The sequence below is a fragment of the Sceloporus occidentalis genome, unplaced genomic scaffold, assembly GCF_023333645.1.
Source record: "Sceloporus occidentalis isolate IW3139 unplaced genomic scaffold, rSceOcc1.0.p SCAF_4, whole genome shotgun sequence".
In the NCBI taxonomy this organism is placed as follows: Eukaryota; Metazoa; Chordata; class Lepidosauria; order Squamata; family Phrynosomatidae; genus Sceloporus; species Sceloporus occidentalis.
Window position 1 is genome coordinate 52,142,561 of NW_028316984.1, and position 18,572 is coordinate 52,161,132.

Genomic DNA, 18,572 nt, shown 5'->3' on the forward strand with positions numbered 1-18,572 from the left:
ATTAAGGCTGTCTTGCTGTCTTCTTCTACGACATTAACAATAGCATGTTATTGTATTTTCAGCCTGAGTTCCATGTTTATTTATCAAACTAAGAAGCTAGGTGCCTTTCAGAGAAGCTTATCTGTCACTGCCAAATGTCTACAAGCACAGTCTCCTATAGGGACTAGAAAAGAAATTCTGGCAATGAAGAGAAATTCAACTGAAGGATAACAAATTTATATTAGTCATTAGCAAAATAAAGAAACAAGAAGAATGGCAGCAGATTATTTCATGTGGTGCTACATCCCAGAAATGTCATTGGCTGGAAGAATGGGGTCATAATAAATAAATAAGCACACGATTCTTTCCTTATAGCATTTCTGCGCCAAGCACAGAAAAGATGCAGTTTGCCTCTATGGAGCAGGTAGTAAACAAACTCTATTTTGTGATGTGCTCAGGCAGCAGAGAAAGGTAATTACACATAAATAAAGTTGACAATTCTTGGGTACTAGAACTAAGGTAGAGACTTGACCATCATCAATTTTCTCCCTGGGAAAGGCCAGATAAGCTTTGACAAACAGCATGGGAACCTCCGAATTTACACTTTGAAGAATCAACCATTGTCTGGGAAGGAAAAGAGTAAAATTACCTCTCCATATGCCAACCTTGTGAAGTGTCCTTGCTACCACTGAATCCTAGCCAGTATATCCTTAGACTACAACCATATGAGCAAGCAAACACTGCAATTTAATGTTACCAAAACAACATGGGGTTAAAAAACAAAGTGATTAAAATGATAACCTAAAAGGACCTCACTTGGAGGATAAGCTTCCCTCATTCAGTATAAGATGCTCTTGACCTACAGAACAGTATCCTGTTCTGTATGGCTTAAGATGTACCGCTACAACTTTGGACTTTGCAACTGAATTCTACTCTAGTGGAAGCTATTTCACAGGCTCTTTTATATGCACCAGAACATGTATAAACACCTCTCCAGAAAAGATACCAAGGAAAAGCAAAACAGGAATTTTCACCTAAATCCCCATCTTTAGTTGTATGATTAAAAGCAAGAAGCCTAGCACATTTCTCAACAACAAACACATGTATGTACCTAAATATGTGTATACAAAATAAAATCTGTGAATTAGGATAATTTTGAAGGAGAAGTACAGGCATACACACCTGCATTTGTCAACACATGCATACACACACCTGCTCCACAATTCAAAACACAAAACACTGAATTTTTATTTAAATTACTGGAATTTTATCTTGTTTTCTAGTATAGTAATAACATTGATTCCACTAATCTGAATTTGTTGTTGTCGTCGATACGTTTATCTTTTAGAAATCATTCTTACCTCCATGGTATGTGTTTTTCCTGAAGATGTTTGACCATAAGCAAAAATTGTACCATTGTACCCTTCAAGGACATCTAAAAGGGGGAAAAATGAATTAGATATTTTTGAGCATACTAAAAATCATCCAGAAAAAAAAAATAACACATGTATTAGTCATTTTCTAGTCAGGAAGGAAAAGAGGGGGGAATTGAGGAAATTGGGAAATGAAATGAAAGTCTGGTAGAAAATGCGCAGATTGTCATGTTGCTAGGATAACATAAAGAGACTGGATTTCTAGAAAGCTAGATCTAATTTAGATAATAACATCATTTATTCCTTCCTATTACTCTTATGAAGTAATGGATACGGGATAGCATGCAGTGTACTCAGTCTCGAAGGTTAAGGAAAGTATTATAAGCACCTTGGACTATCCCATTTTCAAGGGAAATTAATGGGCACCTAATTTGATGTTTATCTATTACTTTTTCTCCAGTTCACGTTGTTTTATATGTCTCTTGTCTTCTTGTTTAAAGAAAAAGACAGTTGTATTCTTGAAAAAAGATGGACTGAAGACTACTCCTCATTTGAAGCCAAGCAGCTTGAGAATTCCTCCTGGACATAGCTCTTTTTTTAACCATTGCTCATGAGTGAGAAAAAAAAGTTGACAATGGAACTGTGAAAGGTGTAAGAAATTTTCACCTATGTGAAGAGTGGTTGCAAGCTCTTCTTTTTTAAGGATGTAATGGTTTGAGGGTTTTATTTTGTTTTTAATACAACAAAGAATGCAAGAAGTGAAGCGAATTGTTTCAATCTAGCACAGGAAAAGGATTGAAAAAGACTTTTTAAATGTGCTTTTAAAAAAAACCCAAAAGAATAGAAAAACTTCAACCATTTTATCCTTAAAAGGTGTTCTTTTTTTAAAAGCCAAGCCATCTTCCTGTTTGATATAACAGAGCAGGTTCTTAAGGAACAGAGTATCATACTCTCATTTTCTATATTTAAAAAGCAGCATTCCCTTGAGTACATAAAACTGATCAAGAATGTTGTCTACACAACCATATAAACCTCTGATCATCCATTATTACAGACTGGTTATGAAAGGAATCAGGGCTGTATGTTTTGCCAATTCCCAAGAAGGGCTGTTGGTTTTAACTTGACCAAGTTCCTATCTCATGTTGAAGAAAAATACATTAGCTCATACCACAATATCCTGAAAGCCTTTCAAATGGGCAAGACCATGATTGGGGATTTATTTCTTGTCTCAACACAGTGCTGTTGTTATCTGATGGATTGTAAGTGTCTGATACTTTCCCTTTCAGCTTGATTATTTCTATGTAACCAACAGAGCTGACAACTAGGTGTTAATTCACAAGTTGCACTGTCCAGAAAAACCCACAGAAAGTTTACAAGAATATTATACTGCTAAAGACTTTAACACCTGAGAAATCCATTTTAACTTAGTTTCAGTGACTTTGGGTAACATGCACATTGTATAAACTTAAGGGAGTTCACAAACCAAATTTTAAGAACACTAAGTTGCTCTGTACATTTTTAACGTATAGCTTGCGAATACGCTTAACCAGTAATGTCATTAGCCTTCTCTAAAACAAAAGATATTGTTAATCATTCCAAGTTTTGGACAAAGGTGACAGCTGGATGTATTTCACAAAGGGAAGAAAACAGAAAACCTGTCAAAGTGTTAACTACACTGGTTTGGATTGCTTAAAGGGGAATTCCCTTGCATCCATGGAGCTGTCCAGAGGAATAGTGCTGACTGGAGTGTCCTAAAACACAACACAGACAGACAATTTTACATAAACATGGGCTATCTGTTGCTCCCACATAACCCCCCTAGACACAGATGCATACACACAGAAAGAGCCAGATTCTTATGCTACATGGTTGTCCCCCTTTCCATTTAATGCCACCCTTATAAATATGGGAACACAAAAGCAATATAGGGAGGGAACTTCCAATGAGCCAGACGCAGACCAACCTGGTGGTTCTTTTAACATGCTCCTGTTCCTTCCAAATTTATGCATCTTTACACTGACAAGAACAGTGACAATATGGCTCTGGAAACAAGCTCACCTCGATATTCTGTACTCATCACTGGTTTAAATTAAAAACATTTGCATAGCATATCAAAATGTACTTTCCTAGGTTTGACTGGCACTTACTTCCAGGCATTCAAACAGTTCTTCCAATTGGGCCAATTTCTTTACTTGGCTTCCATTAATTAGACCTATTGCCCAGTCCCCTTGTATCCTACTTCCTATTTTTCCACTGGCCTTGACTTTTCCTGAACCTAAAATGTCCTCACATCCAATGAGATGAGATCTCCAAAATATAAAGAACTTGGGGGACACACCCAAAGACAGATACCTCTTTTTTCAAAGTAAAAACTTAAAACATTGTCTTCAACATTTGTATGAGTTTTTTTCATGTTATCAAAATTATGTTTTCCTTCACTCTCTTAGCGAACCAGGAGCACATTAAAACAGTTACTGCCCTAAAATATTTCACAGTTTCCCCAAAAAACTTCCAGTTACATATTCAGATTTTATATAGCAGGCATTAAAGAACTGCTCTCCTGACAATAGCAGCTGCTATCCTTTTATTCCTCCAAACACAGTCACCCTAGCCCTAAGAGAATGAATGCAGCCAAGAAGAAAGGGCTTAGCGAAACTAATAAAAGCTTCAGGAACATCAAAGAAAAGATTAGTAGAGGAAAAATAAGAAGACTCGACAGGTGTTGGGTATTCAGCGCTAACAGTGAGAATGGCAGCTACTTTTTCAGTTGCAGGTTACTGTTCTTTCCTCATCCCCATTTCTTCTCTAGTCCATTTACAAACACACTTACTAGGGAGTAAGCCTTTCTCAATTAAAAGTAAACATGCTTAGGATTATACTGTTAGTTTTGAAATATCTCTACTCTCATTATGCAAATGTTGTGCCACATCAAGGGAAACTAAAGCACTCAAAATGCTCACCGAACAGAAATGTAGGCGAAAAACTACAGCAAGAACGTGGCACCAAAATATTGATGTAGAGAACACCAATGGCCCAAATTAAGAATGGCATCACAGGGGCATCCATCAGTCACTGAAAAATAGCAGCTAATAAGTGTTAAAGAAAAAGTAGACTAACTATAGTGGTTAGAGGGAAGTTATGTAGCCTAGAAGAAATCACATTGTAAGCTACAAAACCAGTTAGAATGTAGTCTGCCCAATGGATATTCAAAACACAATGGCCATGCTGATTGCAGGGTTATGGGAGATACAGTTCAAAAAAGGAAGGTTTCCAAGGCTATGGTCTCAGTATATGAGAATATGATTTTTAAAATTATTTATTTATTTATTTTTACGCCATCCTTCTCCCAAAAAAAGGACGCAATGCGGTTCACAAAATTTTAAATAATACCTGGCTCTTTTGCATGAGCTGAACCCTTATTTATCTGTTTGGTTTATATCCCAGCTTACTTCCCAAAAACAAAACTCAAAACAGTTTGTAGCAAGCTATCTATGATACAGTCAACACTTGCTTGCACCAGCTCCCCAGAGTCTCATGGTTCAAGAATGAACCCACCACTCAGAAGCAAATATGGAAAGTAGAGAAAAGGCTGGTTCGGTCACTTAAAAAGAAGTTGACCACATGTCAGACTTTTCCAGAATGCCTAGACAAATGGCTGCTGACCACTGATTCTTCCTCTGGATGAGGTCAAGCATTATGAGTCCATTATGAGCATTATGGCATTCATCTTTAGGCTCAGTTATGAAATTTTCACTCTAAGGAAGGGATAGGAAAACTAAAAGATAGATGCAGCCAACAAGGATTTTCCATGCAGCTGACCAATTTCTTTTACTTGCATCTCTGATTTCTTATGCTGCATTTTTCAGATGATCACTGATCAGAAAGAAGAGTGTGTTTAAACTGAGCAGTGATATGCATACAATTGCTGCATTGGGCCTGAGCAGATATCCATATTTCTTAGCTGCACTTCCTATCTTTTGCAGGAAGCTGTTGAAATTCATCATAAAAGCATCTGTCCTACCTACTTGGTCCTATCCATCCCTCCATGTCCTTGGCCCTACTCTGTGTGGGCCACAAATCCTTCCCAAATTGGAATTTGACCCTTTGGCCACAAAACCTCCCTACTTCTGCTCTAAGGTATTCTCAAACATTGAATTTTACTACTCAATTGCTGTAGCAAAAGATTTGAAATGTTCTTTTTTATTCACAGACAGTTCTAAACTAGGTAAAGGGAGAAGTAAATCATGGAAGCAGTGTAGGCATTTCTCCCCTTTCATATTAGAAACAAATACAGGAGATAATAATACAATGCAATCAAAATCACAAAAGGAGTGACAAAACACTATCAATGAAACAAAGAAAAAATGGTAAAAATCTTCTGCAGGAAAGAAAAAACATGATGATAGGCCAGTGTATAATTTGTTATGCATAGATGAAGAATTATTGCTATTAACCTAAGAACTAAAAGGTAACTCATATTTCATGAAATGAATTCTGAGTTTGATCATTTCTTGCCATTTATTTATTTGTTTTAAGTATTTCAGTATTGCTTTCCAGCCCACAAGAGCTCCCAAGGTGATGAACAAATAAAAACAACAACAATTAAAACAATACAAAGATAAGAACATTTTTTTAAAATACTTTAAAACAGTCTTTAAAAACTCCTAAAAGGTGTCTGAAAACAATCCTAGAATCCAATTTTGAAACAGTGATAACAGCAATTTCTAACTTGAACGCCATGTGGAACAGTGCTTTTTTGGCTATTCTCCAGAAGCTTAAAAGAGAGGGGGCCAGACTACCTTCCTTGGGTAAGGAGTTTCACAGTTCAGGTGCTGTTACAGGGAATATAAAATGGCAAATTCAAGGGGTTTGGGATCATTAGTTTTGGGGGGGCAGACCATTTTAATGTAACAGCAATCCCTATTGTCCTTAATGGCTGTGTGTACCATGGCAGAGTGGCCATGTGCACATACACCAGTATTGAAAACCACGGGACTTGAGATCCCATGGTTTTTTTTCATCCGTGTGTATGTGTGTGTGTGTGTGTGTGTGTGTGTGTGTGTCTGGGTCAACTGTATAACTTGATCTTGACCCAGGGAGTTGGTAATCACCAATGATAAAGAAGTCAATGTTTTGAAGGCAGAATAACAGTTGCAAATGGGCAGAGAAGTGGGCAGTCTGAAGTATCTGCAGGCATTGATTTGATCTATTCACTATTTGAGCCTTTAGCTGATTAATGTTCAAAGTACTGGTTATTACCTATAAAACCCTATATTGCTCAGGTCCATGCTATTTGGCAGACCATATCTCCCTGTATGAGCCGGTCCAGGCTCTGAGATCCTCAGAAGAGGCCCTTCTCTCCGTTGCACCATCACTGCAAGCAAAGTTGGTGGAGACATGAGAGAGGGCCTTTTCTGTGGCTGCCCCTGGACTCTGGAACTCCCTTCCCAGGGAGACCTGAATGACTCCCTCTTTGTTGTCCTTCTGTCAGCAAGCTAAGACCTTCCTGTTCAGACAGGCATTTAAAACTGAAGGTTTTTAAAGAATGGGATGGGTATTGTATTCTTTTAAATGTATTTTAAACACTTTAATCTTTTAAACTATATTTTATTATTGTATATGAAATCTCTTTTAATATTGTAATAATTTAATTCTGTTTTAATGTAACACTTTTCTATGTTTCTAACTATATTGTTTTAATCTTGTAAGCCATTCTGATTCCCAGTTTCGGGGAAAGAGTGGGATAATAATAATAATAACAGTAGTAGTAGTAAATGTTTCTTAAGAACCAGAATATAAATCACAAAGTCTATATAAACCAACAATTTTTCAGTCTTCATAATAAGCTTGCTTATCTTCATAAAAACAGTGTGTGATTCAAAGCAGGACTAAAAGAGGGTGGGACTGAAATTAATTTATTTTGCCATTTCTTCCATTTTCCAGTAAAGAAGGGATTTTTCCATCAGGGAGGAATACTAAGTTCATTCAGGTATAGTATCCCATATTATCAAATTCCAAAGATAGCCAAGCTTTTACAGGCTCTTTGTCTATTAATTGAATAATTTGCTCCACCTGGCTAGCTGAATAGTAAAGACCCAGATTGGAAATTCTCAGTCTATTCCACTGTATTGTATTTGTACTGTTTTCTCAACTCTTGAATTTTTTTAACCGCTCTTAATGAAATTCAGAACAAAGTACTGTAACTGTATTACTACTGTACATGAATCCTTTGGAAAAGGCTTCAAGAAGGATTGACATTTTTACAGTTGAAATTTTGCCACACTATGATAGTTTTAACATTTGACACTATTTTAATTTTTGCTGTATCTAATTCAGTTCTGGTTTTAATTTATGAGCAATTATAATTTATAGTCTGCTCAGGAAGAAATACCCTGATATTGCAAACATGTTGTTGTAACCAGTATTTGAACTTTATCTCTCTATCTGACTGTAAAAGGTTAAGCCACTGTATGTTTCTTTTCCCTATTAATCCTTAACACAGAGACTTTCCTTATTCCATAATAATCTCCAATGCATGTGGAATATCCTTTGTTGAATCACTGCATGACACAGTAAGGTCGTCAGTGAATAGATATTCAGCACATTTGTCGCCCTGCATACATATGACCTTAAGGTTGGGGGGATCTGCTCTAAGCCCACTGGCAAGTGGCTCCATCATTAAGACAAGTGGAGAAAGAGGGCATCCCTGTTTTGCCCCCTTGAGAATTTGAAACGGGGTACAATGTTTCATTTTTCATTGACTAAATATGCGAGCAGACTGCAAGCATCCTTAGGGGAGGAATCACCTCTTCTTTGTCATGTACGTTAATTTATAAATTATTCAATAAATAGCTACCATCATCATACAAGATTAAAACTCATCCTAAGCATAGAAGAGTTTTAACTGAATAAAAACATTGGAGTGTTATGAAAACACATACATACACTTTCAAAGCTTAGTACATAGCTTCTGATACTCCCTTTTCATCTCTACATTCTACTGTAAAAACCTGCCTTTTATTATTCAACAGTGTCAGGCATAAAAAAAGCAGTCAATATTTTATTCACCATTTATGCCAAGGAAATCATTAAAATATCATTTTGCCTTTATCTAAGACTCCAGATGTCCCTTGTAAACAGCTACAGTAAAAAAGAAAAACGCTCATTAGGCTGCCTATATTGGCTGTTTATTATTTCCATGCACTCCAGCAACACCATCTAGTAACCATGGTGCTTAATTCCATTCGGTCAGCAAAATTCAGCTGATAGGACAGCCATTTCCCTACACAGAAAATGGACTAAAGCCTTTTATTCTCCTAACAACAAACAGCCAGTGGAAGAAAGGAGAGAAAGGCAGGGGAGGTAATTTATAGGAGACTGCTACTGAGACTTCAAAAATCAATGTAACATATTCTAAAGAAGAGGTTGCTAAGCACCACTACCAAGGTCTCCTGCTCCCAGTGCCACAGATCAGCACCTACAAAATAGCTCTGTAACTCTTTAGATGTTTGAATGAGGAAGAAAAATATATTTTATGCAACATTTAGCAAAGCAAGGAGAAAAGCCAACTACTTCTCATCCCATTCCTTTTCTGCTATGAACCCTCAAATTCAAAACAGAAAGGTCAATATGGTAACCCTTGGCCATCCAGGTCAATGGAAATGGGTATTAATGAATAAAAATAACACTCTCTACAATGAGTGGGTTTTTGAAAAATATATTTCCAGTTCTAACCTACAGTTTCACAAATAAACCTCAAAGCCTGGGTTGCCCATGTGAACATATGAAGGCATAATATTATTCATTTAAAAATTTTAATCTAGAAATTATCAGTTACTCTAATAAGGTTAACAGCCATCTTAAGAAACTAGCAGATGTGGTTGACAAATAACTGATTGCCATTATTCATTGTATTATTTCTCATATTTCTTATGTTACTTGTCATTGCTTTACAAAAAAAACCCCTTAGAATTGTTAAGAGGAAAGCATAAAAGCAAAACAAATTCCTTTGAAAATGTCCCTGAAAATGTTTTGAAATGCCCTTAAGTAGTAGCTAGAAACTGTTACTTGTCACATAGAGAAACCTTGTTCTCACTAATTACTTTTGAAATTTAACCCTGTTATCCCCTTCTCAGCAAAGAGCTGCCAGCTCATTTCAAGCAAGTACTTTGTTTGACCTTGTTACTTTAAACTTCACTCTCCTGCCACTCAGATCAAGATATTTCTGCTCTACACCAACCCCTCTAGCACAGTGTGACATATTAATTAAACGTTCCTTACCTTTAACAATTTGCTTGGCACAAGCATTATAGACTTGTTCCTGGGATGTATTGGGTGGTAACACTCTATCAAAGACATAGGGTTTTCCTTGCTGAAAGTTTAAAAAAGAGATGTTTTTAGGAAAAACACATGCACACAGTAAAACTGCTTTTATAAAATCCATTGCAGTTCAATATAAGTGCACACTTGCTCAATTTGGACTGCTGGTTAATATAAAATATGCCACAGCTTTGCATCTGTGACATGCAAGCCTATGTGCAGCAGTTAGCCAACATTAGATGGAATTCTCATTTCCCCAAAGCTTATCAGATTCAGCATGATATGATGCTACAATCTGAAAACAATAGGCTCAAACATAAATATTGCAATTCAAAGGGCTTGACCTTCTCTAGCAACTAAAAATACAAGATCCTTGATCTTAATTTTGAAAGTATAAGTTTGTTGAAACATTCAGATCTCTCTCCTATAAACCAAATTCCCGTAGAATCCTCTAAAGAGATGACATCATCAAAGGAGCAAATCCATCATCAAGGGCCCACCTCCATCCAGTGTGACCAGATGTCTTCCTTTTCCTGGACCTCTCCTTCATTTCAACCTTCTGTCCAGGAGGAATTCCAAAATGTCCTGCATTATGAGCATGGATGACTAAGAAGCATGAATTTATATCTTAGTGTTTCTAGCTTTTACTGGGTCATGTCCTACATTTTTCTTGAATGTCTTACAGTTTGTGGTGCCTTGTCTGGTCACTCTGCCTCCATCCCTCTTTCACAGTACGCATTGAGACAAAGTACATGTTATATTTGCTGCAAACACAGTAACAAACATCCTTCTAGGTAGTTTGGAAGGAATTAAGCAGAGGGGGGACATATTTGAAGCTAACCTGCCAGTCCTTAGAACTGCTAGGAACATGGAGGTTCGCTTGACAGCCCAATCCAAGCTACAAATATGGTATAGCTAAGACAAGAACTGATCATTCAGATTCAACCAACGTTCACTCTGCAGAATGCTAATGATGACTCTAAGTACTACAATCTCCAGTCATGAAATATGGGTCTTTCAACCCTTCCTAGCTCTGTTTCAGAGGAGGAGTGCACAGAACTTTGCCTTACTCTCAAGGTAGCAGACAAGGACAAAGCTAACCCTGCTGACCAACCCTGCAGCTATTCCTTGCTTAATATTAAAATACAGTTCACTAAAGGGAAGGGGGGGAAAACAGACAAAGTGCCCAACTTTATCCAGATTCTTTATACACAAAAGCATCTGTAAGTCCAACTCTCATCCCAGTATGCTCTCTATCTCTATCCTTTCCTCAAATGCTTTTCTTCCATAAGATCTTTCTCACTCTCTCTCTTCCTTGGTACCCATCTAGCCTTAACCAAGGCTGCATCCACACTGCAGAAATAATCTGGTTTGACACCACTTCACCATGGCTCAGTGCTATGGAATTCTGGGGACTGTAGTTGTGGCACCAGAGCTCTCTGACAAAGAAGGCTAAATGTCTCACAAAAACGACAGTTCCTAGAATTTCATATCATTGAGCCATGGCAGTTAAAGTGGGGTCAAATTGGTTGATTTCTGCAGAATTGATGCAGCCTAAGTTTGCCTGGAGTAGATTTGTCCCTGGGATGTACTGGATGGTAACGCTCTATCAAAGGCATAGGGAATTCCTTCCTACTCTCCCTAGTTCAGTGATGGCGAACCTATGGCACATGTGCCAGAGGTGGCACTCAGAGCCCTCTCTGTGGGCACATGTACCATCATCCCAGCACAGTGTGCGCCAGAGTTTGTTACTAGAAAGCCAGAGGGACATGGCACTTTGCAATAAATAAGTGGGTTTTGGGTTGCAGTTTGGGCACTCAGCCTCGAAAAGGTTCATCATCACTGCCCTAGTTATTTTTCTTTCTTTTTCTCTCCACTCTTTTTCTTTCTTGCTGGTCTTTCTCTCCTACTACACTGGCTCTTGTTCAGTCTTTCCACCTCTTAACTCTTCTCCTTACCAGATACAAGGAGTCAAACAGTCTCAGTCAGTCTTTCTATGGCAAATATATTTCCATATCATCTAAACCGTTTGCTCATTATACAAATCAGCCATGCAAGAACTGGCCAGCAGGCATATATACATACAGTATACAGACTGCTAATTTCCCACTCAACAATTATTACATGAGCAGAGAGGCTGGAAACAGATTTCTAGGTTCATCTAAACCAGCTCAAATTGTTTGGTCCAAACCTGAAAGCTTCCTGTTTTTCAGGTCTTGAGGACTCTTACTTATGAGAAGCTTGCTTTCTCTATCTCAGTGGAGTATTGCTTGCTAAATTTTTTAACTAATTAAAATTAATTCATTTTTAAACCTAAAGATGCACAGTCTAAAGTTCCCCTTTAATATGTTTTAGGCCTACATTTCATGTACTGGAGCTATACAGCTCCTAAACAGACACTTTTATTATTACTGAAGTTACAAATGGTTGCAAGACTAATGTCTATGTAAGCAAATTCTACTTCAGTTATACAATGCAGTCTTTGATTTACATCTGAGCATGCCAACAGCTGGTCTGCCACTTGTATTCCATCATCTTCATGCTTATTTCTGTTTTAAAAAGACTATAAACTTAGGCTGCATCTATGCTGCAGAAACAAGAATTTATCGAACGGGAGGAATTTCTCTTAAATTCGAATGAAAAGAAAGTGGGGCCAGAACGCATTCACTTAAAGTCACTAGTTTCGCGCAATTACGTGAATACGCATTGCATTAGAAATGGCTCCCCATTGCCTGAAAATAGCATGCCATTGCCCAAATTTGCGTGTGGCAGTCTATCACGCAATAATGTGAAACCATGTAATTGCGTTCGGACTGACTTCCCATTGCCCGAATTTGTGTGTAGTGGGTTATCACGCAATAACGTTAAACCCCATGATTGAGTTCAGATTGCCATTGGATTATACTTCCAATTCCCCTTGTCTGATAAACTCCATAATCCAGTTTGACACCACTTTAACTGCCATGGCCAAATGGTATGGAATTGGGGGAATTGTAGTTTGTTGCGGCACCAGAACTCTCTGACAGAGAATGCTAAATGTCTCATAAAACTACAGTTTCCAGAATGCCATAGCACTGAGAGATGGCATTTAATGTGGTGTCAAATTTGATTATTTCTGCAATGCGGATGCAGCCTTAGTGTCCTCAGATTTCTCACAAAATTTGTGCATGATCCAAATTCTAAGGAAATTATTTTCTCCATAACATTTACACACAACATCTCACTTTCACTATTTTGTTGAAAGTAAATCCATCTTTTTAACATAATATAAAACTTTCATGTCTACCTTAGCAATAATTCTTATTATATATTGCCTTCAAAACAAGCATTTAGTTCAATGACCACTAATATAGTCCAATGAGAATTTGACATTTGCCTACTTTTACATGCCTAAGACAACTGAAAATGGAAAGTATATGATTGCTGACCTGTCATTAATCACCCAAGACAAAGTTTGCTCTATGTTACACAAGCATCATGTTCTATATGGTCTTTATATCCTTTGATATCCAGCATCCTAAAAAAAGAAACAACTTGAAGAGCCCTTTAAAACCCATGTAAGCCATCTATCATAACGTTAGTCTCAATGCTGTAGACGAAAGTATAGATTTTTATATTGAACTGAAAATTGTTATGAGTCAAGCAGCTTAAAAAAGAACTGGGAAAATGTCAGTTCTTTCAAAACAAAAGATGAGCTCATTCATTTTAGAAAGTTTTTAGAGGAATCACCATGTTACTTCTTCACTGCAATCCTAGGGAAATGCAAAAGGTTTCTCCACATATGTCGATCAAGGTTTGCAATCTAGATTTTGGTATTGTCATTGGTTTGCTTGTTTTTTTAAACCATTCTGTGCTTCTTTTTCACCTGACACCACTCTTGTAATAATTATTTGCTTTTATATTTTCTAATCCTTGTTAGTTGACTTTCACCATAGGACTGCCACTTCTATTTTATAATCTTCTCCTCCCTTTGTTCACCCCAGTGTGTAAATACAATCGTTTTGTTGCTTTCAGTTCACTAGCTACTTTAATCACTTCCAGATTCAGTCTAATTTTTTAAAATCTTACCTTTTAGGTTTATGTACATAAGTCTTTCTCCTCAGAGGAGAATGTGGAAAGCCCACAGCTGGAAACCTATTAGCGGTCCAACTAGGAGAGACTGAGGCTGCATCTGCACTGCAGAAATCTTGCAGTTTGACACCGCTTTAACTGCCATGGCTCCATGCTATTGAATTCTGGGATTTGTACTTTTGTGAGATATTTAGGCTTCTCTGTCAGAGCTCTGGTGCCACAACAAACTACAAACCCCATTAAACTGCATTATTTCTGCAGTGCAGATGGAGCCTGACAGGAATAACTACATGTACAGTGGACCCTTGTTATCCGCTGGGGTTTTGTTCCAGGAACCCCCATGAATAACCAAATCCATATATGCTCAAGTCACATTAAATACAATGGGATAGCAACATGGTGTCCCTTATATAAAATGTAAAAATCAAGGTGTGATACTTGAAATGTATCCTTTTTTTTGAATATTTTCAAACTGTGTATGCTTGAATCCATGTATAAAAAAATCCATGTATAAGGAGGGCCAACTGTACATGTTGACTCAACTCTGAATGGGTTTTTGAACATCTGTTGACTCAACTTTGAAATGGGTCTATTCTAGCAGGCGCTACCATTGGTATTCTGGTACATACATCCTTTATGCACTTTGGAGAAAGGGTTGAGTTTAAAATTAGCAATGAAATGGGAAGTAAAGTAAGTCGAGATGACCTTCAGGATGATAAATGTAGACATTACTATTCCAGTTTTTCTTTTTTGCTTTACCTATGATATCCTTCCTCTTAAGAACTCATACATGGGATATATTCCACATTCTTCTAAGAACAGCCCTGCAAGGTAAGATCAGAAACAACAAACACTGTCTAAAATTAGGTTCAAATTCCTTCTCAACCATAAAATAGGGTTATAATGGACCAGTTACTATCTCTCAGCTTGATTTACTCCACTGAGTTGTTGTGAGGATAAACTGGAATGGCCACAGCATTGGATAAAAAAATGAGATCATGAAATAAAAGATGAGATATACATTTGTTAAACAAAAAAATGAAAATAGGTCTGGAATAGAAAAATAATTTCTCCCTGACTCATGGAGAGCTTTTGCTGTGGAAAAATGCTGCACTTTAATCTTCTTGCTAAATCAAGGTTATTTATGTTGCAAGAATAAAACAGAGCATGAATCCTCAAGCAGCTACACCAAGTTAACAGCAACCATCATTAACCTACAGCCACCATTCCCTTTAGGGTCTTCACATATTACTTTTCCATTAAAACTGTGTCATCTCCTGGACACAGCTCCCTACCTGGAGGCAGTGATGAACTGTAACAATTCATTTACTGAATGCTTACATTCTACTTTGCAAATGTAACTCATTACATAAAATGCTATCTGCTACCAGCCTTTTTTGTCCTCGAGGCCTTTATAAGAAAAAAAGAGTAAAATGTATTAACTAAAAACCATAGCACAATCAGAGATTTCCGGGTGACCTTTTGCTATTAATCATTTCTGTGTGCATTTCTAGTCTGCATGCTGGCAAGAAGCATGCTTTCAACAGAATCCAGACAAGTGCATTTGTCAGCTCTTATCTGCTACAGTAAACAACAACTAGAGCATGGTGGGCAATTGCAGAGACTGCGGGGGCCAATTTTCTCCCTCAAAGGACCTTCCAAGAGCATCCAAAACCAACCCCCAGTTACACACACACACACACACACACACACACACACACGAACCTGAAAGTGGACAGATGTTCACTTCTAGTTTTGAAAAGTAGTATTTTAAACATGTTAAACAGAGTCACTTTTAGTTGGGACTCCCAACTGGCTCTGACAAGTCCTTTTCTGCTGTTTCTTCAGCTTCACAGGCTAGCATCCCTTGCTGCTTCTTATTACTGCTTTTCTAAATCAAAGAAGACATACACCTCTTTCTTATAGTTCACGCAGAAGGTTCAAGGGAAAACTAGTTTACACTGTAATTAAGAGAACTGCCAGAAGTCTGCTGCTCATACCAGACAACACTGGGGGTGAGGGAAGATTTAACAGGGAAGGCAAGAGGAGCTAATATTTGTGGACCTTGCCAAAGAGTTTTTTTGTATAGGCATACCTGTTAACAAAGCCTCTGACAGTCTTTGTATAGAAGCCCAGCCCAACCTGTTTTTCATGTCTTCTGTCTAGATGAAAGCTTTTTTGCAGCATTGGCACTGGAAGGATGGTGAAGAAGGGCTGGTGAAAGACAGACCTTCAGTGTTGGATTGCAGCACTGATGCAATAAAGCTTCAACTGGGAAAAATGGGACTCTATTCTAGGTGTCACTGTGTGTGCTTATGTACAATGGGCTAGTCTGCCCTAGGGACAAATGTCCAAAAAGACTCCTGCTCCTGCCCCAGAACCACTGCACCTAATTTTTCTCTCAACTGTCCCTGAGGAATATCCTGGATCCACCACCACTGCTTCCCCTGCTGCCATGTTCAAACCTTGGGGCCAGTTCCAAGGCCTAAAGATTTACCACTTCCTTCCTCCACTGGCACGTCCATCACTCCGAGGCAAACAAAGCACTCCCCAATAAGTGATCTGGGTCCCTCGTCTTGTGGCTGAGAGCCAGCAACAGTGCTGCCAAGGAAGACGAGGAAAATGCTTTAAGGTGACAGTGGGGGGTGGCAGTGGGGATGGTGTGCACACTCTGGGGGAAACACTGGAGTTTAAAACCTGAACAATAAGGGAATACAGTCCAAATCTAGGGTGGACAAAGCCATGCATTGCATTAGCTTTATCACCCCAGATTCGGGGGGAGGGCTGGTTTTTAATGAATTTTTAAACAGTGTAGATAAGGTCAGAGTAAATAGCAGCCTCCAGAATCACTTACTGAGCATTCATGAAGAGCAAAACATAAGGAAAGGGGGAAATCAGTTTAGTCTGCCTCACCAACTATCCTGACATGTTGAAAAAGCATAGAGCTATATGTTTTCCCACCAAAATGGAAACTGTAAGTAAGCTGGATATGACTAGGGAATGAACTTTTTGTTTGTTTACTGTTCCACCCTGCAGTAGAATCTCATTCCCCAACCCATGCTATGCCACCAAGTTCTTTTGCACTTTCTCCTCTGCTAGAAAAGAGGAATGCCATACACATGAGGCATCTTAATTCAAGACACTGAAGCTCATAGCTCTCATGAATGCATTGACCTGGGATTTGTTGGGCCCATATTCACTTTCTATTTCCATCTTGTGATGGTGCATTGGCACTGCTGTGATGGACCTAAAGCAGGGGTAGGCAACCTGTGGCCCGCGGGCTGAATGCGGCCCGGCAAGGCCTTGGGACCGGCCCCAGCCTGGTCCTGCCGCCGATTGCCGCTGGAGACTTTGGGGGCCGATTGTCTATAGAAGCCACAGAAACATGCATTTATCTTAACATTTTTTAAAAAATCAGCAAATTTTTTCACGTGTCTTCCATTTTTTATTTAAAAAGTGCCCTCCATTTGAAAATTTTGTCCTACATTTGTCCCGGTTTATTTATTTATTTATTTATTTTTAAAAATTATTTAATTATTTATTTTTTGACTTCAGCCCCCTCAGTTGTCTGAGGGACAGCTACCCGGCCCCCAGCTCAAAAGGGTTGCCTACCCCTGACCTAAAGTAACAAACCTGCAACATAAAAGGTCTTGCACAGTTCAGGTATCAGCAGAGAATGCTGGGACACAAGATTTGCAGCACTTACCAATATGCTATCCTATGTCTGCTTTATGTTGGAATCACAGAAAACCAAAACCATGAATATGCTCAAAAGCGGTATTTACACACCTTATAATACAACATAATGTAAGTGGATTTCTTTAGCTCTTCATGCCATGGCTGAATTACTTCATAAATGTGGTAGCTTTTATTCTTTATCCTTTAGTAGGAATAGACTATTATCAAGCATCTTTTAAGAAGAAATACAGGGTACCTTCTTCTTAAAAGATTGTTTCTATCTGCCTCCCCACTGTTGTGCTTCACATGCTGTTGGACATCATGTTCCTTTTTCAAGACCCCACAATCAATTATTGTTTCAACAACTTCTCATTGATTTCTCTTGTCATCTCTTTCCATTTTGTTCTAATCTTGCCCATTGCGTTTCACTCTTCCCTCCTGCCATGCCATTTTCCATCCATGGCCATTTCTCTCATTTACAAAAAAAAATCGATATTCTAAATCAGGGAAAGCAGTAGCAATCCAGCTGAGCCACACAAAGCATCGTCAGCAATAGCTAAATGACTGAGCCAGGTCGCTGGTGGATTGAATTCTATCCCAGAAGAATGCTAGTCAGCAGGATACCTGCTTTGAAAAAGAAAAGGAGGGGGAATTCCATGCATTTCTATTTATGACACAGTAGCTAATTATCTTCCACAGCTCACTGGAATACAGATATTTTGCACAGCTGAAAGTCTTCATCAACATTTTATTATATCATACCAAATATTCTGCTCAAGCATGGCAGAATTCCTAGTGAGAACAGTGTCTTATTCCCAGGCCAGGGATGGGGACTGTACAGGGCTATAAATCCCCTCCCTTCTTGTTCATTCCCCATGGGACATCTTGTATTCCCTCTTCTTGGCAGTCCCTCAAAGGCTAGCAATTAATTGGATTCTGACATTGCAGCTGCTCTCAAATAATCAGATCAGCATATGCTACCTAGGACACCCACAATGGCATATCTAGGTAGGTGTGCATGCCCACTCACTCACACACTAACATCTGTATCCTATGTATCCTGTTTTTATGTCTTTTAACTTCATGTGTTTAAATGATTTAATGTGTTTTAATCTATACACTACCTCAAGCCTTAGGAAGAGGCGGGTGAGA

General features: G+C 38.3%; 1 protein-coding gene across 1 annotated transcript in view; it reads right to left on the reverse strand.

Moving 5' to 3' along the window:
• Positions 1-18,572, reverse strand: part of KIF5C (kinesin family member 5C) — a 95,537-nt gene that overhangs the window by 54,789 nt on the left and 22,176 nt on the right. The window contains exons 2-3 of the mRNA XM_089520057.1: positions 9,633-9,723; positions 1,341-1,414 (exon numbers count right to left, since the gene is read on the reverse strand). Coding sequence (XP_089376183.1) covers positions 1,341-1,414; positions 9,633-9,723 — 165 coding nt within the window. The remainder of the gene's footprint in view (positions 1-1,340; positions 1,415-9,632; positions 9,724-18,572) is intronic.